Raw genomic sequence first — 23,743 nt, 5'->3', positions numbered from 1 at the left:
GAAGTCTGATTTTAAAGTTATGCTCGAAATACAAAAGAAATAAATTTGAAACTTCTACAATGGTAGGGTGTGGGTGGAACTCGAAGTGCAGCCACCTCCTCGTGGTGAGTTCTAGGTCATTTCTAAGATCAGAAATGAGCGAAGAGCTGCATGCTCAGATCGAAAACATAGAAAATGATTCCTTTGGTAAAATTTTCGATTTTTAAGTTCCAATACACGAACTGAAGATACTATCCAATTTCTATTTTCTTTTTTTCTGAATATTCCCGCATGGTTGGGAAAAATATAACCGCCATATTAAAACCATAACAACATAAACTATTTTATACAGGGTGTTCCAAAAAATTGCGATTTTTTACAATTTCACGAGATTTTGACCTTAAAGCAAGAACTGAAGATATTATCCGATGTTGATTTTCTTTTCTTCTGTGTATTGTTACATGCCTACTTCAGAACTAGCGCTCTATTACAACTATCAGAAGCAACCTGTGTTCTATACAGGGTGTTCCAAAAAAAGTACGATTTTTGACAATTTGGTAAAATTTTAACCTGAATGCGCGAACTGAAGATATTACGCGATTCAAAAAAAAAAAAAAAAAAAAAAAAAAAAAAAAAAAAAACAGCACTTACACATTTCGATAGATGGTCCAACTTTTCCGCACTATTAGAATTCGATTTGAAAGAAATCGTTGTTTTCGACCCACCCTACTATGTAAATGTTATACGAGTTTTAGAAGGAACAGTGGATGAAATAGAATTTCGAAATAGTAGAATCTTGGAAACAGCATTACAAATTAGAAAATAACGTCTTGCTTATTCGGGACTTTCATCATCTCAATAAGTGGAATTATCAGTTTTGGTACACAACATACTCACCGCATACCATACCAATGTAGGGCACCCGGTATAGATCGCACAACAGCGCTTATACCAAAGGCATTCCATTGGATGGGATTGAGAAACTCACTTAAGAATTTCATTAGAGACTGTATCACATGCGCTCGAATGAAACCAGATCAACAACCACCGGCCAAACTGTTAAGTACTATCCCAGCTCAAAGACCGCGGGATTGTATCTCTATTGACATGCTGTGGGCCTATTTAGTCGGAAAATCACACGTTTGAACACGTTTGAAGTCCTTATACTGAATAAATACGGAGGAAATATAGATGATCAAAACTGGAAAGTTGCTTAGGCACAATTTCCAGAATTTTAAGCAGGCCCGAAACTCGAAAATAGAGCCACCTTTGGAATCCTTGGGTCAAAAAGAAAAAAAAAATACAAAAGAGCAATATAAGCCTATAGCTTCTTGTGGCCAATGAAAATGGATTTTAACTGATCAAACTCCTTATTTATTCGGTGTAAGGACTTAATTTTTTTCTGTTGGACTTTGCTCAGCAAAAGGTTTCTAAATCTGCATTACTGTCCCAAAATTTGAAATTCAGGGTAGGCGATAGGAAGGCGGATGACCTTTAAACGGACGCCCCTCTCTAGCAGTAATAATATAAAACTCTAGATTGCACCTTGTCAAGTAGTTTTCTCTCTTTCTTTTCGGATTCGTGGTTACGAATATGTGACGTTTTCCGTCGGTGTATTCTTTTTGACACACCCTGCATTTATTCAATGTAATTAGGCATCATTGACAATGACATTTGGAACTTAACTTGTTAATCTTTCTCACGTTGCAGCGTACACAATATCTTAAATTTATGGGGGCCGCGGTGGCTCAGTGGTAGAGCGTTCACCTCTGGTGCTTGGGGTCCCTGGTTCGATCCCAGCCCCCGCCAAGTGAACTTTGTGGTGGACAAACACCGTGTGCGTGGGTTTCCTTGGGGTTCTCCCGTTTCCTCCCACTTTCTTCATTCCACCATTTCATTCATTACTTATCATCACCGTCTCCTTTAGCCTAACCGGCATAACCGTGGGACATAAAACTCAAAGATTTCATTTCATTTTTTTTCTTAAATTTATGTGCAGGAAGGGGGAAATTAGCCCTCCTGTTCTCCCGTTCTACAAACACCTTGTCTAGCGGTTGTCCTATGAAACTCTAGCCCACACTACACCTTTTCACGTGGTTTTTGGTTCATTTATTTCGGACTCTTCGCTACGAAGATACTACGTTTGTTGAGCAAAAATGAACCTTTTTGAAAATTGACTTGGATCCTTGTGCTCTGAACGACCCATATCTCAAATTACTTTTAAAAAACACTTAAGTTGGAGCCAAATTTATCCTGCAACTGAAGTTTGTTCGAAGTTTTTTTTTTTTTTTTTTTTTTTTTTTTTTTTTTTTTTTTTTTTTTTTTTTTTTTTGTAAAACTCATGTTACGAAGACTGAGAACCAACATGTACTGTATGTATTAACGAATGTCTGCGATATTTTAATTTCAGAACCGCAATTTAGTAAAGAACCCTTTGTTTTCTGAATACAACACAAAAACTTGTTTCAATGATAATTGTGTGAAGTATCTGTCTATTGGAAATGAAGTAACTATGTATTGGATATAAAGAAACATGAACTTTTGAAAACTTTGACTAGAAGTGTACATTCTCAGACACCTGTTGTAAATGCATATTTGTTAAATAAACTCCACTAGCTTCCTTCTTTCCTTTCCGCATACCTTCAAGCACAGCCTGATACTTCCCGATTAGGTCATCATTCTTTAATTGATCAAAACCACGAGGAACAGAACAACAAGGGGTATTCGACACGCGATCAAGAGAGGTGCAGGATCATTGGAGAGAAACGGATCCCACCATTGGAGGACCACCGACTCCACAAGTCAAAGAGTACCATTCTGACGGTTCATCGCCGCAGACACCTTTAAGTTTGTCACCAGAGTAGTAGAATGAAGGTGTAGGAGGACAACATCGCAAAGACGCATCATCGACGCCCCTTGCAGTTCAACAGGATTAAGATCCAGATGTTGACTGTCACCAGCTAATCCAGACTTCTCCAGATATTCATTCCAGATGACCAGGACGACGCCAGCTTCGTTGGATATGTCAGGCTAGTGCTCATCCCTTATCTTTTAGTCATAACCTTTCTCTTTCTCTCACCCTTTCCCTCAACTAGTCATTTTTCTAAATTAGAAGCATTTGAATTTTATTTAAATTCAACCACAATTTTACAGTTAAGTACCGTGTTGTGCATCAGTTCCATCCCCATTTTGTTGCATTTATTTATTACGTATTTTGAGCTACAACTGATGACACAGCACCGGCACATGATGGAGATGCTGTGAGGCTTACGCCTTTGTTACGATCCTAAAATTTCGATAAATTACGATTCTAAATATTCGGTAGATGCTTTAAGATCCCAAATTTTGAGTAATTTGTACTGTGTAATTTTAGTTTGTCGACAGAAATTAAGTAGAGTTATTTTTAGGCCACCCGCCCACCCTCGCTACTTTATTCATTTGCTCTGTTAGAGTAATTTTTTGTTTTGTTGTATTTTAATCGAATGATAAGTGGGTGAGAAGAGAAAATTTTGCCAAGTTATTATATTTTGTTTTTCTTTGTGGTGTTGGATATATATACATAGTAGTGTAAGATATTTATTATAAGTGTGATTTTGAAAATAGATATAATGGAGAATACTAGTATTATGTCTTCTGCTATAGATCGTTTAGTAGAACCCCCCAAAGTTTCCGGCAAATTGAACGAGTCAGTTCAGTCATTTTTTAGTCATTTTGAGGATTTTTCTGTCCTTCATAACCTACGTGATGTACAGAAACGTCATTTGTTGCCGTATTGCTTAGAAAACGGGGCTCGTGCTTATCTGCTAGCTTTACAATCAACCGCAGAATATGATAATCTCATGTACGTTCAGATTAAGAAGAAATTAATAGAGGCTTATGAAGATAACATAGTTTCGCAAGTTTTAGAGCAAGGAATGCGAAATAGAGAACAGTCAGATTCTGAATCTGTTTTAGATTACATTTTTCATAAGTGGAAATTAATACTCGAGTACGATCCGAAGATGCCAGTGACCGAACAAATTAACTTGATAATCGATGGGTTATTGCGTTCATTTTATTCTGTAGTTGTAAGAAAATCGTATAAGTCTGTTATTGAGTTAGCAAAGTCCTTAGGTCTCGAGGAAAGAGTTAATTTTCTTGTCAGCATGCGTAGTCAGCAATCGAAGTCCTTGCAATAACAAACGAATACAATATACATCCTGTTAGTAAGAATGCTATACAGCAAAAAGAAAATACTTTAGATGTTAATATTCAGAACGAAAATGAAATTGTAAGTTAGCCTGAAGAAAAAAATACATTGATAGCTCAGTTAGACGGTATCAAAGTCCAGTTAGAAAGCCTTGTGCAACGAACTGCGCTCGCAAAAGTTTCTCACGCACACAAAGGAAAATCTGTGTGTATACAATCTTATGAGCATTCGCGTTTGGAGCGAAGAAATCCCATTCATGCATCCTCTCCATCCTTTGCTCATTCGTTGCCTCCTGCTTCTGTCAATGTAAATGAGAATGTTAAATCGAATAATAGGAATAAAGTAGACAATAATATGTGTAATAATGTTAGAAATAGTAAGCGATATTATGTTCCTATTCAATATGAAGCTGATTTGCCTCATGTTAAAGCATATATTGATAATAAGCCGCATTTATTTCTATTGGATTCAGGCAGCACTGTTAGCTTAATTTCTGGTAATAGTTTAAGTAATAAGCATAAAATACTTAAAGGAACTACTTTTATTCGTGGTATCACTGGAAATTCTCAAGGAAGTGATCAAATCGCTTTAGTGAAATTTAAATTAGGAGGACAGTATTTTACTCATCCTTTTAGAGTGTATAAAGATTTTCCGTATAATAGCATAATTGGCCAAGATTTTTTGAAAAGTCATCTTGCAATGGTTGATCACAATAAGAATTCTTTTAGTTTTGTTAAATTTGGTATTCCTCCAAGAATTGAATTGCCGCCATACGTTTCTTTTGAAGAAATTTCTAACCATATAGCAAAATTATATAAACCTCAATTTTTAGTGGCTCGCTCTGTTGTTTTGCCTCCAAATTCAAGTGTTCAAGTTACATTAAAAAAAGTAAATGATCTTGCAGGAAATCGCAATTTATTAGTTCCCAATGAGTTAATAGATACGCAGGCAGAAATTTTTGTGCGTAAATCAGTCGTAGACGAAATTCATCCGGTAATATCTGTGATTAATCCTACCAAAAGTAAACTTTACTTGAAAAAAGATGTTGTTTTGGGTTCTGCCGAACATGTTATCAGTGATACCAACTTCAAGAAACAAAATAGCACTAACAATAAGGTTCATCAAGTTAATGCAGTAGATACGAAATCCTTTCCTGAAGGTTATGATAAATATCGTGTAAATGTTAACCCTGAATTGTTGCCACATCAACAACAGCAATTATATGATTTAGTAGAGGAATTTTATTCTAGTTTTTCTTGGAATGAATTTGACTATGGTTGTGCTAAAGGATATAAGCATAAAATTGAATTAGTAGACAATATCCCAGTATATCGACCCCAATTTTCGATACCATTTCATCTACGAGATGAGATCAAAAAACAAGTAGACATTTTATTGAAAAGTAAGATCATTGAGCCTAGTATTAGTCCGTATAATTCTCCGGTAATGCTTGTTAAAAAGAAGAATGGACAGTATCGATTTATACAAGACGCGAGATTTTTGAACAAAAAAATGGTTCCTGACAGTTTTCCGGTCCCTCCTATCCAGGATATTTTGACTAATTTGGCAGAACGCAAATATCTATGTTCTAGCGACGTTTTTGGAGCTTTCTTTAATATTCCCCTCACTGAAGAATCTAAACCTATTACAGCTTTTTCGATTCCGGGCGTGGGATCGTACCATTTTAATTTTTTGCCTCAGGGTGTCAAGACATCTACTAGCGGTATGAACAGATTAGTGAAACTCACCTTAGAAGGTCTTCCACAAGACAAAATATTTGCCTATGTTGACGATTATTTTTGGTCTAGTGATAGTTTTGATGAAATTGTGCAGTTAACTCGTATGTTGCTTCAAAGAATAAAAGAAATTGGTTTAAAGCTTTCCCCAGAAAAAAACAAAATTGGGATATTTTTCATTAGATGTTTTAGGTCACACTGTTAGTAAAGATGGTTTGTCTATTTCGAAACGAATAATTAACTCAATCTCCAACTATCAACGTCCCAAAACAAAGAAACAGGTCAAAAGTTTTTTAGGATTGGCTTCTTTTGTTCGTTCGTATTTACCTAATTTTAGTCAATTAGCAGAAGCGTTACTTTCTTTGTTGAAAAAAGACGCTCCTTTTCGTTGGAAGGACGCACAGGAGACAGCATTCAATAATATCAAACAAGCCATCATTTTAGCACCTTGTCTCATGAGGTACAAGCCTGATTATCCTCTGTATCTCTATTTTGATGCCAGCAAAGTCGCTCTTTCTGGACTAATCAAACAACCTCAAAATTCACCTGACGACACAAATCTAGTTCCTATTAGTTATTGTAGTCGTGCAACGTCTCCTAGCGAGAGAAAATTACACCCATATCAGCTTGAACTACTAGCATTATTGTACTCATTACGTTCATTCAGGTATTTTCTCTTGGGACGTCATTTTTATTTGAAGACAGATTGTCATAGTTTAATTTATTTGAAGCAAACAAAGAATGTAAGTAAAATTTCTAGATGGTTGAATGAAATCGAATCGTACAATTTCACTATTTCACATATCAGTGGCTCCAGTAACGTAGAGGCAGACGCCATCTCACGTTTTTCTAACCCTCCGAGAGATTTGGAAGACGAGAAAAAGAATCAAGAAGATCCGAAAATTATGTTTACTCAGACCACAAATTCATTTTCAATTTTAAATGAGCCAAATCTGGCAACAGAACAGCGTAAAGATCCGTTCTTTAAAGATATTTTTTCTTGGTTGGAACAGAAAGAAAATAGAAATCCTAAAATAGAACGCCAAGCATTATATTTTACTATTAAAGATGGAATTTTGTATAGAAAGCAAAAAACTTTTCAAGGTATAAAATTTTTAGTTGCAGTTCCTACTTCTTTGCGTTATAAAGTTTTTAATGCTTGTCATACGTCAGCATTGGGATCATCTCATTCTGGCTATTCTAAAACCTATAATATGTTAGTAAAAACAGTGTATTTTCTCAACATGAAGAAATATATATATCAGAAGTGTAAAGAATGTACGATATGTCAAGTATCGAAATCAAAAATTGGTTCTCCGTATGGTACATTGCTTACTTATCCCTCCGTTCCCCCCTTCTATCGCATCCACATAGATGTAGCTGGGAATGATTACCCCAATAATATGTTAAATCATAAATATATGATAGTTGTAGTAGACAGTTGTACTAGATACATAATTGCAGATTCCCTTCCTGATGTTACAGCAAGTACTTTGGCTTCATTTCTTTATCACAAAGTAATTTTAAAGTTTGGAATTTTCTATGAAATTGTTTTAGACAAAGGCAGTGCTTTCACTAGTGGACTATTTAAAGAATTATGTGCTATGATTGGTGCTAACATGCGTTTTGTAAATGTACATGGGCATTACAGTAATGGTGTTTGTGAAATTAGTATTAGAAACATAGAACAACGATTGAAATCAGCTTTATGTGACAAAGATTTAGGAGAATGGATTGATTTATTACAACCCATAGTTTTTTCGCTTAACGTCACCAAGAACTTATCGTCTCAAATTTCACCATTTGAATGTCTTTTTGGTTTCAAACCTAGGTTACTTCATCAGGCAATTTTAAATACCCCGTGTCAATACGAGGATAATGCCATTCGTTTACAGCAATTACAAGAGATTAGAGACAAAGCGCAAGAAAATCTTTACAAACGTCATAAAACGGCGACAAAATTTTTTGACAAGAGACATACGAAACCTGCTTTTAAAGAAGGAGAAAAAGTTTGGATTTTAGACACCACAAGAAAGATAGGTCACGCCAAAGCATTCAGCGGAAAGTTTATTGGTCCAGGCATAATTGAACGTGTGGAAAATCCAAATTCATATTTTGTTAAGTATAAGACCGCCCGAGGATCTTACAAGATAGACAGCATAGCAGTCCAGAGATTGAAGAAGTTTTATGAGAAGGAAAACCCGGAAGAGGAAGACCACCTTGAAGACTCTAACGAAGAGATGCCTATCAACGTCTGCACGGAAGACCATACGATGAAAAAGAAGAAGACGAGATGCGAAGACCATCAAGAACCACCAACTGAAGAGATTTTCAACCCCAAGAAACAGTGTTTGGAAGAAGAAATTTTCATCCCTTCTCTTCATATTAAGGATGTTGTGATTGCCGAAAATCTACCAACTTGGGCAACTATAGGGATGAATTCTACAGAAGAAAAACCAAAATTTGCTTGTAATACTGCCATCAATCAAAAGATTAGTATTTATAAAGGTAACATAGTGGATATAAAAGCAGATGCCTTAGTAAATCCAACGAATGAAACCTTAACTCCTTTAGGTGGTGCAGATAAAGCCATTCAAGACGCAGCTGGATCTGAATTTTTAGAAGAATGTTTGACCATATCATCATTGAAGCCAGGAGAAGCAAAAATTGCCAATGGTTATCGTTTACCTGCTAATTATGTAATTATGACATGTGGACCACGGAATTCAGACAAGAAGATTTTACGAGAGACATACAAAAATTGTTTTAAAGTAATGTTGGAGAATGATCTTTCTACAATTGTATTACCTAACATTTCGACTGGAGCATTTAAGTTTCCGAAGTTAGAAGCTGCCAAAATTGCCTTGGCTACAACAAGAATATTTTTAGAAGAACATCTTGATGACGTAAACCGTGTCGTATTTTGTGTTTATGATAGAGAGAATTGGGACATTTATCAGCGATTACTCCCCATATATTTTCCCATTGATGAAGAATCTGTTAGTCCGTCTGTCCGCACGTAACTTGTATGTGGATTACTTTTCTTGAAGATTAGATTGTGCATAGGAACACCTTGTAGATGGATGATGAACTTTCTTTTAGCACTGGCCACGCTTAGAAGTTAGTTTATCTTGGTTTTGAATTATGCATCCAAATCTACCGGTAGAACACTTTGAAACTTGGAAAACTTCGAATTTTGGAACACGTTGGTATCTTCAAGAATTGTAACATTTCGTTTGATTGGACAGCGTATCACTACAGAAGTTTCTCACTTTTATTTTTTTTAAATGTGAGTATGTGAAGAATGAAGAAAATCTACGACACGCGTATGGATAGTTACTTCGATGGATATATTAAGAAGATGTAAGAAGATTGAAGTCAAGATTGCAAGAACCATGCTCCATCCCTTTAGATGTCCAGCATTCGATGCCCGAAGAGGACAAGATTTAAGAAGAAAGAAGATGAAGATAAGAAGAATTTATATGTTAGTTAGGGTTGTAGGTTATATGTGGTGAATAGTTCTCTCGTGCTGATTTCATATAGTTTGATTACAGCCAGTATATGGGGCTATAACCATATCTTGGAATTCTTTTCCAGTCTACGGACGCTTTAAGCCTAAATAACTTAAAGCTCATTTTTCTCAAACTGAAATCAGTACCCTTCTTGTACAGTCTAACTTTACTATCTTTGGTTAGCTAGATAGTATTACACCGTTTTTTTTTTCTTTTCGCGTATTAGTCACGTTTGATATTGAAGTTATTATTTATTTATTTATTTATTTATTTTATTTTATTTTATTTTATTTTTTTTTTTTTTTTTTGCATTAGAGGAACATACACATACATATATATAGAGGTCTACATTGGATTTTACACTCATGAAATATTTATTTATTTGATTATGATTTATTTTATTATCCGTATCTAAGTTTTGATAATCTGTGTTAGTGATAATTAAATTTAGTATTATTCCTACCTTTCATTTCCCTTCCCTGAGCACTAACGGAACTCAACACTAACGTTTTAAAGCACATGTCACTCACAATGATATCATGCAAGGACTAATGTTTATTTTTCTTTTTCTTACTTTCCATCTTCCCAGAGACGCTGTCGTCATATCTTCAGCTTACCCAGTGAACTATATGAACTGATTCAGAAACGCACGCTCAGCATTTTGCAGTTTGTGGTCAAGGATTAATTCAAAACATACATATGTTACACAAAGAACTATCTTACCTTCAACAAACATTTTTTTTTTTGGACTTTCTTCAATATTTTTTTCTTTCTTTTTCTACTACGGAAAATTAAAATTTTCGTGTATTTTGGTTTCGAGAAGGGGGTGTGAAGTATCTGTCTATTGGAAATGAAGTAACTATGTATTGGATATAAAGAAACATGAACTTTTGAAAACTTTGAAAGAAAACTTTGACTAGAAGTGTACATTCTCAGACACCTGTTGTAAATGCATATTTGTTAAATAAACTCCACTAGCTTCCTTCTTTCCTTTCCGCATACCTTCAAGCACAGCCTGATACTTCCCGATTAGGTCATCATTCTTTAATTGATCAAAACCACGAGGAACAGAACAACAAGGGGTATTCGACACGCGATCAAGAGAGGTGCAGGATCATTGGAGAGAAACGGATCCCACCATTGGAGGACCACCGACTCCACAAGTCAAAGAGTACCATTCTGACGGTTCATCGCCGCAGACACCTTTAAGTTTGTCACCAGAGTAGTAGAATGAAGGTGTAGGAGGACAACATCGCAAAGACGCATCATCGACGCCCCTTGCAGTTCAACAGGATTAAGATCCAGATGTTGACTGTCACCAGCTAATCCAGACTTCTCCAGATATTCATTCCAGATGACCAGGACGACGCCAGCTTCGTTGGATATGTCAGGCTAGTGCTCATCCCTTATCTTTTAGTCATAACCTTTCTCTTTCTCTCACCCTTTCCCTCAACTAGTCATTTTTCTAAATTAGAAGCATTTGAATTTTATTTAAATTCAACCACAATTTTACAGTTAAGTACCGTGTTGTGCATCAGTTCCATCCCCATTTTGTTGCATTTATTTATTACGTATTTTGAGCTACAACTGATGACACAGCACCGGCACAATTGTTTAATTTATTGTTTAATATCATTTCTACAAGTAGTCCAACCTTCGACTACAACACTTTCTCGCAAGTTAACTGATAAGCATTTAAGGAATACAATAGACGACAAAGAAAAACAACGGAAAAAGAGACAAAATAAATTGTGGATCACCACATCGATCTGCTGTAGCCACGAGAAATCAAAACATTCACACGGGAACAGTGTTGTCACAGTCCCAGCTCTGGAATGGGCTGAAAAATAGTACCAAAATAAAACAAAAAGGGTTGAATTCATTATTTTATCTCAGTGTAATACATGGCTCTATAATACGAAACTAAAAGAAGTAAGGTTCTAGAACATTCCGCCCCCTTTTTTTCCAAGAGTCCAAATCAAGAAATTGCTCTTTTTACAAATTACTTTTTTAAAAACATCCAAATAGGAAGACCTCGAACAATTGTGGAAGTAGATGAAGCTTTTCTCGCACGTAGGAAATATAACAGAGGCCACAAATTAAAAGGGAAAACAGTTATCATCTTCGATATGTATTGTAAGGAAATCAAACGCGTCCCTATTTCAGTGACCAATAGACCAAAACGGTATTATGGCCATATATGAAATATATATATATATAAAACGAGGAACAAATCAATCAATCAATCATGAGATGTAGGAAAAGTCTTATTGACACTTTTGAAAATGTGCCAAGTATCTGTTAAATGGTGCTGAATTGGACAGAATTGTACCAACTTTTTTCACAAAAGGGGCTGAAATTGCCAGCGTGGTCCAACGGACCGATGAATGACAAAAAGGGCTGAATTTGATAATAGCACCAAGTGTGGCAACACTGTACGGGAAGAAAATAGCCTTCTGAACGGGATCACTTTTTGGTAATTTTCTTTCTCTGGCAGATCTTTTACAAAAATTAAATAAAATAAAAATAAACACGTTTAAAACAAAATGTTTAAAACGTATATATAATTTGTTTTAAACAAAACAACCCTGATTCGTATTCACCACGATTTTACGAACACTTACACTTTTATTTTTTTTTTTTATTTTATTTTATTTTTTTTTTTAAATGGACCAGCCAACCCTCGTCTGTACAATATGTATTGTACCATCAAAGTTTTCCATTGATCTCTCACATACCCTTAAAACATTTATTAACAGTTCAGGTTTGTAAGACGTCACATGTTCAAAAATTTCGTAATCACTCTTTTATAATGCTCTAAACCTGTTTTACAGTATGGAAGGACTCCTTACATGTCGAAGATTTTTCAAGTTCCCATCGCGTAATTTGCTTACGGAAAGAAAAATTTTATCTACATTTTCTGAGAGAGTTGTAGATCAAACCAGTGCACTGCATTTAGACTTGCATTCAAAACTATCACATTTTCTGCTTCTTATTATCATTACGCTTTCCTTCTCCATTAAATTTAAGTATGTGAATATACACCTGTATACGTAAAATAATAGGTATATCTATGCCGAGCAGAAATAACGTGATTTCAGAGTTATAAGTTTTCTAAGAGAAAAAGAAATTAATTACGTGAACGAATAAAACGAAATTAAAATCAGTTAATTCACCATTTCAATTGCGTGTGATGCGATCTCCCGTTCATTATATCATACGACTGCTTTTATTCCCATCATATTAGTTCCAGTTCCTTTAAATGAAATTCGTTTCTCTAATTATAAAATCATACCTTGTGTTTAAAATCTTCTCCATTCCACACAACTTCATCCTCCCAATGAAGTTGCGTAACCATCAGAAATGCTTCGTCAGGATAAGGCTGTGGCTCGATCTGTTTTTCCTCCTGTTTAATTCCTTGTTTCTCTACCTCGGTCTGGAAGTAATAACAAATCTGTTCTAATTATTGAAAAACACTACTAAATTTACTAAAAACTAAGAAGCTTCTGTAACAGGATTAAGTTAATTTGAGGATTCAGATTATAATTATAGTTATTCTATATACATTACACAGCATTTCGTACTACTACTACGTTACAGTAACATCTTCGTGCGGTAGAGCACATATATTAATTGGAGAAGCAAGAAAGACAAAGGAAAATAGTAATGCACATATCAAGTCTTCCGATATTATCAGTTCAGGTACTGGGTTCAAAATCTGGGAAAATCAAACAAAAAGTTTGCAGATGGGATACAGAGATCACGTGAGAACTTACAAGTTTTGTGGTGAAAGGTAAAAACCTGGTAATATAACATGTGTGTGCTGTAGGTCACAACTGCTTCCTGATTCTTGAAAATGTCTTTCAGATTCCTCTTCATATAGCTTTCCGGTCTGGATCTCGTTGCCGTACCCCATGCTTCTCATGCTTCTCGTAAAAACCAGTAGGGATTGTGCCAAAATATATAGCATACTGTGTCAAAAATCGAGTAATTTCTACACGACTTATTGCTGATTTATTCTTAATCGGGGTAGGACCGGTAAATTCAGTCATACGATTTTATCATATTTTAACTCCATGTAGTAGGCATGGTTGAAAAGAATTAAAGAAAACATGCGTCATATTGCATGAAACTTAAATATATATATATATGCATTTCTTTCTCCTTTTTTTCTTTTATCGATTTTTTCTCCAGGAAAGAGTACTCATTTCAGTTTTGATAGATTCAAACTCCAAGCATAGACAATGACTGGGAATCTTCAAAGAAAATATACGCCACACCATACTACATCAAAACATAAAATGGAATACTTTTTACGACTATTATGAAGTTTTTTGAGGAAACAGGCAATGTTTTGTACGTGAAACTGCTTGTAAAAGCCTGTCAGATTTTGACAAGCATTATACAGGCGCCTGTTTCGGCGAAAACACATGTAAAGAAAATATTACAGGCACATTGTCTTCAGGTGATATGCATGTCGAAAACGTATTAAACTTCTGTTGGAAATTTTGCACGGAAACACGCATTGTACAGAGTCTGTGCATTAAAATGAGAACATGCAATGTACACGTAGTCACTCACATGCAAGTAAATGGAAGGAATATGTGCATGTAAAGTACATTGAATGGATTGTTGATAACATTCGCAATATAGTAAGAATGAAAAGTACAAGGAAGATGTGTGTTTATCAACATGTAATATACATGTGTGACATTCGCATTACATGTAAATACGATGTATTAGCGTATAGCATGGAAAACGAATGATGTAGAATATGTTATTTTACATTTATCATTTTCGTGTACATGCGAAGTGTGTAACTCTCCTACGTGCATTGTACAGGCAATATACAGGTGAACGGGAACATGCAATGATCATGATTGCCAATAAATGGATTAAACAGATATCAAGGTGCACAAGGTGAAAAAGATGGATTGGAGCTAAACATTCAAGGAGACATGCAATATTCAGGCACAAGTCTCCAATTCGACATTCGCTATGCAAGGTCCTGACTAGTGTTGTAAAATTTCCGGAAATTTTGAACAGGCTGGTAAAAAACAATTTTTTTTTTTTTTTTTTTTTTGGTTTCTCTCCGGAAAAATTGGGAAAATAACAAAAATTTTTGTATTAGGTTAGTTTTACTAGTAATGGAACAGTTTTTTTTTTTTTTTTTTTTTCGAACGCGTGAACAATATAAATTGAGAAATTTCAATATTGTGAATATTTAAAAAATAAGCATTCGAAAATAAAACTGTTGTAATTATTCTTGAAAATTAATAGTCGGAACTTATTTCCTTTATGTGCCTTTTAGTCGTTTACTCCTGGTTGTGCATTAATTACAGAACTTTTACAATTGCATACACATCTACCACCATGAAGAGTTTCTGTGGCAACAAATAGGGCTCTTGAATGAAACTGAGTTTTTAATGTGCTCTTTGATCTGGTGAAATTTTGTTAATTTTAACCAAATTACTTCTAAATCGAAAGAGCAGTAGGCAAATTTCACTAATACTCACGCATCAAGAAATATAATCACTATCTAATATTCTTAAATTCTAATATACATACAAAATTTTGTATGTAAACAAATACTTGTTTTCTAATGCGAAAAATTATCTATCTATCTATCTATCTATATATCTATATCTATATATATATATATATATATATATATATATATATATATATATATATATATATATATATATATATATATATATATATATATATATATATATATATATAAACGAAAGTGACTATATTTGTAACTTACGAACTCTTGAACCACCAGACTGTTCTCGATAAAAATTTTCAACATAGGTGATTGAAAATTACCGATCTTAGTGTCGAACTCATAGTTTTCGGAGTTGCTGAGATGCACAGTGACATTTCCGATGAGGTTTAAATTCAAATTCAGCACTGCAACTTGGGGGAAGGGGAGGGGAGATACATAAAATGACCAAAAAAGACCGACATTAGTGTCAAATCTATAGTTTTCGTGGTTTCTGAGATGAAAAGTAACTCTTCCGATGCTGTTTAAATAAAAAAAAAAAAAAATTAAAAAATCGGTGAAGGGAAGGGAAGACATAAAAATGGTTGAAAATAGCCGATATCTGTGTCGAATTAATAGTTTTCGGGGTTGCTGAGGTGAACTGTGACACTTCCGACACAGTTTAAATCCAAACTGGGGGAATATATATATATATATATATATATATATATATATATATATATATATATAATGCAAAGTAATTGATATTAGTGTGAATCCGTAGTTTCCCGGGCCGCTGAGATGAACACTGACATTTACAATGCAGTTTAAATCCAATTCAACGGCGAAACTTTAAGGGGGGAAGGGGGGTGATACATAGAAAAATTATCGAAAATGACTGATATTAGTGTCGAATCCATAGTTTTGAGGGTCCTCAGATGAACATTAACACTTCCGATGCTGTTTAAATCCAAATTCAGCGCCACAACTTGGGGGAGAGAAAAGGGATGGATATATAAAAATAATCGAAAATGGCCGATATTAGTGTCGAATACAAAGTTTTCGGGGTGGCTGAGATGAACAGTAACACTTCCGATGTCATTTAAAACCAAATTCATTCCCCATTACTTACTCCTAAAGGGGGAGAGTGACATATAAAAGTGATTGAAAATGACTGAATACTAGTGTCGAATTCACAGTTTTTTGGGTCCCTAAGTTCATTGGTGACAATTTTGGAGCCGTTTATACCCAAAATGAAACGTATTCTCCTCGTGTAAAGAACGGGTATTCTGCTAGTCTTTAATAATAACGAACGGATGTTTCACATGTTAAATTCTTTAAATATATTTGTCAATGTTTAAATTTACGCACTTGTGCGGTGTATGTGTGTCTATCTAAATAAGATCCTCTCTCTTTTTGAATTGTTCGAAAAATATAATTACAAATATTAAAGAGGGATTTTTATCAGAAATCAGAAAACTAAAAAATAAAATTAAAAGCTGTTGCTTTAAGAATTTTTCCTGCTAGCGAAATACGTTGTATATATGCTGCAGACACGTTACAGCAAATACGCGTAAGTTTAGTATCAGGTGAAGAAATAGTTTTTAAATTGTTTTTTCCGGATTTTGCCAATATTTCCGAACAAAAGCTTTTTTCTAATGGATTCAAAATTTCCGGAAATTTTACACAGCACGAGGAAGATATGTATCTCCATAATATATATATATATATATATATATATATATAATATTAACAATCCGATTATTTAATATCCAAGAGTAAGATTTAAATACAGATCAGTTAAGTTGGACAAGCAGAAATAATTAATAACTGTAATACCAAAAATCACTCCACTGTTCCTCCGACTGATTATGATTAACCCTACTCAACCAAATTCCATTCACATGCTACGAAGAAACGCACGAAAATGTTACACTACAGCAAGCGCCACGCACAACCTTGAAACTTCATTTGCGCTTGATCAAATTTCCTGTAAGAGTAATAATATTTATGATTTTAACATACTGGTATTAACTAAAATGATTCTGGCCATGTTATTTTAACACTCCCTACCATAAAAAAGTAACTTTAAAAGATCATTTAAGATAATTTAAATGTGTTTATATTAATTAATCTAACTAGAATTATATTTTAGGAACTTTTGTAGCCACAACTATGCTATAAAGTTAGCATTCTATCACTATGCTAACTTTAAAGGAGTGGTACAAATATATTTGTTGCCACAAAATTTCCCTATTCTAATACAAGAAACATAACTACTCAACGATCCTAACTGTAAACTAGTAAATATAAAATAGTTTTTATTTTAAAAGCATAATGTAGTAAAATAATCGAAAATTTCAATTTCTCCCAATTTTTCCGTTTTTTTCCAAGCTCGGGAAAAAAATGTTTTTTTTTTGTTTGTTTTTTTTTTACCCAAAATTTCCAACGTTTTTTCCAGGCCTTAACAATACTAATTCTGACACATGTATAATACATAGGATTACAACTGAATACATTGCTGTATTATCTCCATGTACACGTATGTCCAAAATTGTTGTCGCATGTCTTTAGAAATTACATAAATAGAAATAACTCTCTTTCTTTTGATAGAAAATGTCACATTTCTTCTTTGGAAATAAGCAGAAAAACAAAACACATATTTCCAAAAAATATTTCAATAAAAAATTAAGAAATAGGCAAGTTATAATTAAAAAAAGAAATCTCCGAAACTTTCATCGAAAAATTCTAAGTTCCATTTTCGTAAACGTGGCAAACGCGCAGCGAAATTTACAAAGAGGGAGGGAATTTTTATGCTTTGTTAGAAATACAACGTAAATCTGTCATAAGGTTAGTTACTTTACATGTGGCACAGCTGTAACAATCATTGCTATTAAGCATTTTACATTTAAACAAAGGACTAAATAAAAATAAACTACAAAATGTGCGAAGCGATCAGGCATTTTGTGTTAGTGGTTTCGTTATACGCGTCTGCCAAGGTGCAGTTCTTACCGTACCTTTGTAGAGTAGTCGGTTAAAGCTTGTTCTTTTCATACTTTATTTTTCCACGATCATCACTTCGAATCCCATACCCTATAGTAGCTTTTTTTTTTTTTTTTTATTTAAGAAAAGCTTGATTCTCTGAATTCCTTAAGGAACAATGTTTTGTTCTAATAATGCTCTTCATTCTAGTTTATTTGAATATTTCAAAATAATTTAGAATTATGACTTTAAAAACATTAAAATTGTCAAGAATTTTATAAAAAGCGGAAGCTTCATTTATAATCATTTTCATAACCGAAATGAGAAACTTACAAATAGTGGAATTTTAATTAACATATTCATAGGCGTCTCTGGCGGGGGGGACGAGGGAGTCGCGTCCCCCCCCCCCAATATTTTGAAGTACATCTTTCATTCTAATTTAATTTATTTACTAACGACAGAATAACAAATAAATAAATAAATAAATAATAATAATTATTATTATATTTATTTGGAATATATTATTTAGGCTGTGGAACGATTATATCAGAGTTCTTTATATACCTTAGGAGATCCGTGAAGGTAACAAATGAAATCGAAGATAATAAATAGGTTGGGCTGGGTAGCACCATTTTAATCAATTTCTTTGATGTCCCCCACAAATTTTACATGCCAGAGACGCCAGTGAACATATGACTAAACTTTCATAAAACAGTAATTAAATAAAACATTTACTCCGCATAGTTTCTGCAAGTAATATGTAGGAAATAGACAGAAATAATGAACGTAAACTATTAGATGTCGATTAAAAATTAGTAGGGATAGTTCTAAAGCCAAGTAGAAATTATCTCTGCTTCATGAAAATAATAAACATTTTACAAAAATAATGGTATTTTTGCAGTATCGGAAATTTGTTTAGTAAATAAATAAATAAATAAAGTACAATTATATAATTCAATCACTGACTCGATAGCTAGAAGAGAAACTGTGTCGGCCGCGATCCTTCGGCTTTCTTCGTAGCACACGAAGGGATACGAAGTTGATCCGAACCAAGGGAAAGGGTGTAGAAAGAAATAGTGGCACGCCACAGAACGGCATGATATGTGTGAATAGTCACGGCAGTGACACGGACGGATCATGGCAGGGGAATGACATGGGCATGATACACTATGTGTGAATTGATCTGTAACTGAAAACTGACACATTCAGTGCACGAGGGAGTGAAGTTCACTTTTGATATTTTAGACATGTTTTATCTTTAAGATCTCTACTTGAATCTCCTTTCAGAGCGCATAAGGTTCAAAGATTCATGTTCAGAAATTGTTAAAAATGCAAAGTATATCTGTCATAATGTTAGTTACTATACATATGGAATAGCTCTAATAATGATAATAAGCATTTTACACGTAAACAAAAGAATAAATAGAAATAAGATACAAAATATGCGAAACGATCATGCATTTTGTGTTAGTGGTTTTCTTATATGCGTCTGCAAGTAGTCCGCTCTTAACTTACCTTTCTAGAGTAGTTACTTAGCGCTTGCTCTTTATACTTTATTTTTCCATGACCATCAGTACAAATCACATACCCTAGTCTTTTTTATTTATTTATTTATTTATTTAAGATACGCTTGTTCTCTCTATTCGTTATAGTGTTTTCCAACAAGTAGTAGGGTGATTTGTTAAAGCATGATTTAGTGCCCTCCTTTTTTTTCGATGATCATTAGTTCCAGCTCCGTGCCTACAGTATTTTTAAAATTTTGTTGCGCGAGATTTTGTTATACAGCTCTCTTCTATTAATAAAAGGTATTTGATATTATTCTTTTTATGTTAGTAATTTTAAATATGGGCAAACAATTCAAATTTTTGCTTAACGTGTTAAAATTATCAAGAGTTTTATAAAAAGTAGCAGCTTCATTGTCATAACGCGAAAATGAAACTTTAATAAAACTTAATCAACATATCATTAATTTTAATAAAACAATACTTTCGTTTTTATCACGAAGGGGCTAAGCCATGGCTATACAGAGGATGGCCAAAAATTTCCCATGTGGGTCACCCCTTTATTGGGACAAGTGTCATCTTACTTTTCAAAAGGAGTTTATAAACAAAATTTAATCTGCCTATTTCAAGAGCTTCGGAAGATCTATATTTTTATCACAAATTTGGAGCCGATTTCTCCCGTAGGATACCGATTTTAATGAGAGCAATGTGATATATAAAAAAAAAAAAAAAAAAAAACCTGATTCGACTATCTTCGAAGTTTAATTTCAAACGATTCAGTCATTATCCGTGATGAAAGTGATGAGTACAAACTATTTCTCCCGGGGGGGAAGTTTGGACGGTAGTGGTAAGAATTTCATTGGTCCCAGGAGAAAATGTGCCCCTGTGCTACCTCCTGAAAACATCAATACGTGGTGATGAGGCAATCAACATCAACTTAATTTTTACAAATTGCCCTTTCTCCTTTTTGAGGCCAAGCTATCGTAAACGCTGGGATAAGTCTTCATTTACTTCATTGATGAATTTATATAAGTAGATTCAAGTTCCTAATGACGGACTCGCAGGATACACTATTTTTTATCATGTATTTTGAATCTCCTTCTGCTTTAGGATATATATTTTGGCGACAGTGAGGTGGTGAAATCACGACTCTAGCCAAATGATTTGGCGTGGGAGACCTGGGTTCGATTCCCGGAGGGAGCTCATGTGGTTCGGATTCCACATTAATCAGTAGGTCGCGTCTCATGTAGTCTCGCTGTTGAAAGAGACTTTAAACTCAAAATCAACTCAACTCTAGCCAAGTGATTCTGATTTTCAAAAATTCGTTTTACATAGTTCAGCGTTTACCTGTGATGAGGAGACAGAAAACTTCGATTCATATTTATATGTTGAGAAAGTACTATATAAATTACCTTTATACCTTTTCCTGTAAATGCTGAATATTCGAAAATTCGATTACACCGAACCATTTATTTTAGTGAGGAGTTTATATATCAAACTTCATCTATCTAACATGAGGGACTTTTGAGATACTTTATAGGTTAAATTTTAAAATTCCATTTTCCCCTTAGGATGAAAATTTTAACAAAACATTGACAAGACGACAGTGCTAATTATGTTCAGAAAACCATTTAAATAAACTAAAAAATGAAGCAACCACCCCTTTTCGTATAATTTGTTTATATGTGTTATCAACATATATTTAATAAGCTAGCAATCGTGGAGAATTCAGTAAGTGTGCACTCACTAAATGTTCATGTTTGGTGATGATCAGCAGTGAAAATCCGGTGTATTAGTTTGTTTATTTTTATTTATTATTATGTTTACATTTTGTTAGCGATATTTTGTTAAACAACTCTCTTTTAATCCAGCGTGGGAGGCCCGGGTTCGATTCCCTTCGGGAGCTCATGTGTTTCAGATTTCACGTTAATCAGTAGGTCCAAGTCTTATATGGTCTCGCTGCTGAACGGGACTTTAAACTCAACTCAACAATCTCTTTTAATCCAAAAAATATTTTTGAATATTACTAATTTAATGCTATTCAATTTGAATATGTACATAAACTATAATTCAAACTTTTATATTTATCAAATATTACAATTAGCAAGATTTCAATAAAAAGAAGGAACTTGATTGTCACAACCTGAAAATGAAACTTTAATAAAAGTTTAGCCAACATACCCGCAACTTTAATAAAACATTACTTTTCTATTTATTATGTATCATGTAGTGCTAACTATATTTGTTGTATAATTTTGCGATACAAATTAATTTAAATATTCTAGAAAAAGTAACTACATTTTTAACTCCTTTTGTACGCAATGCTGTGATAAATCGTTACATTACTACATAAAAAAGTATGAAAGTACCAAATTATTTTATCGAAAATTTCTTCTAATTCAATGCAGAATATTTTAAAATCATCATTCAATGTTTTGTTGCATAAAAATGACCATAATAGGATTGCTTTTTTTGTTTACTCTACATATGCACTGCAAGTTATACGTAAATGTGGTTGAAATAATTAATATATATATATATATATATATATCAATTGGTGATTAAAAAAGTGTTGGTCAACATGAAGATCTACAAGTATCATTTTACGCAAAGTTGTCTAATATATGTGTGAAATTAAAATTAAATATTTTTAAAGACAGCACTCCAAGTTAATTTGTTTGATTGTAAATGTAATATTTAAAAAAAAAGCACTTAATACTCTTTGATGAGTGTGAAAAGGCGACGTAAATAAGTTTTCGGTTTGATGGCTGATCTTGAGTTTGTCGTCTCTTTGAGCACTGAGGCTATATGAGACTTAGATCTACAGCTTAATGTGTGTTCCGAAACACATGCGCTCCCACCGGGAATCCGAACTGGATCTAAAAGGCGTACGTGAACCTTATAATCACGAAGGAACAGTTTTCACTTCAAGGAGAAATCCCAATCGGAGGTGACTTGAAAGAGTTTATTTCGGAAGAAAGATTAAATATTTGTATGAACTTCAGGGTTAACTTTTTCAGGTCTGAAAAACCTATTTAGTTGCGTGTGTTTTATAACGTATTTTACAGTGACATTATTGTTTCTCATAGCCATTCTCTGAAATGAAGTTTTTAAAGTGGCAATTTTAGTCGAAATCTTTTATTTTAAGGTATGTGTATGAAATTAAGTTAGAACTCCCCTTCAGTAGTGTTTGAAGAATTGATCTTAAACGCTTCATACTTAACACGTTATCTTTCACCCAGTGTTTCTTCCGGACAAGCTCTGACAGTGCCCCCCCCCCCCCCCCCGTAATACTGACAAGGAGAAGGCAGAGTTTGGTAAGTGAACTTCGGAGCCATTTTTTGCGAGGTGGTAGTGCACATTTAAAGAGTTAATATTACAAACTGGGAGAGCGCAATGGTCAAAAATAACGGAGAAAAACCGTCTTAAAGTTTTCTACTCGCCGTATATATCGTACGACGTACGAGTTTACCAATTGACGGTGTGGCAGAGTGAGTAAAATCTGTAACTTATGTGTAAAATGTCCCGGGTTCGATTCCTGTTCGAGTCATACATGTTTTTTCTTCATCCAATAAAGTAGGCATTTGTAACTATAAGTAAAATATTAATTCATCGTATGTTTATAATGAATAAAACAATACAAATTTTCAAATCACTTGTAAAATCTTTCAATGTTCCATGTTAACTGGCAAACAAAATTTAATCTATTCCGTAAATATACTGATATCACGAGTTATATTATGGTTACGACCAGTGTCGTATTTGCGATTTTATTTTAGGCGGCTTTGCCAACTTTAGTCCTGGAAATGTAAAATTCTCGAAGATATTTCATTTACTTTAATATAGTAAATAACATTTCTGGGGGGCTTAAGCCCGGAAGCGCCCCCAATAAATACGCCACTGGTTACGACAATCGTTCTGTAATAAATGTTCTTGACGCTTCGTGTCTACATCTGTTGACAGTGTACGAATTACAAAGGAATTGAGGAGGAAATTCCCTTTGCTAATACTGGATGTTGCTATAACCAAGGGAGATTTCCTCCTCATTTCCCTTGTAATTCGCACACTGTCTACAGATGTAGATACGAAGCGTCAAGATCATTTTTTACACAACGACTGTGTGTTGCTAATACTGGATGTTGCTATAACCATAGGAGATTTCTTCCTCATTTCCCTTGTAATTCGCACACTGTCTACAGATGTGGATACGAAGCGTCAAGAACATTTTTTACACAACGACTGCGGTAACAATAATATTTACGAAATAGATTAAATTTTGTTTCTACCGTAGTTAAAATGGAGCATTGAAATATTTTGCAAGTGATTTGAAAATTTCTAGTGTTTTATTCATT

The 23,743-nt window shown here is 34.0% G+C and overlaps 1 protein-coding gene across 4 annotated transcripts in view; it reads right to left on the bottom strand.

Moving 5' to 3' along the window:
* Taf1 (TATA-box binding protein associated factor 1) overlaps window positions 1-23,743 on the bottom strand; it is a 726,438-nt gene that overhangs the window by 475,705 nt on the left and 226,990 nt on the right. For all 4 annotated transcript variants that reach the window (XM_081728611.1, XM_081728610.1, XM_081728612.1 and 1 more), the window contains one exon: window positions 12,712-12,852. In XM_081728611.1, the coding sequence (XP_081584737.1) occupies window positions 12,712-12,852 (141 nt within the window). The remainder of the gene's footprint in view (window positions 1-12,711; window positions 12,853-23,743) is intronic.

This window comes from Thermobia domestica, chromosome 10, assembly GCF_964235325.1.
Source record: "Thermobia domestica chromosome 10, izTheDome1.hap1.1, whole genome shotgun sequence".
Classification (NCBI taxonomy): Eukaryota; Metazoa; Arthropoda; class Insecta; order Zygentoma; family Lepismatidae; genus Thermobia; species Thermobia domestica.
Note: the sequence above shows the minus strand (reverse complement) of the source record. Positions and strands in the feature narration are given on the sequence as shown.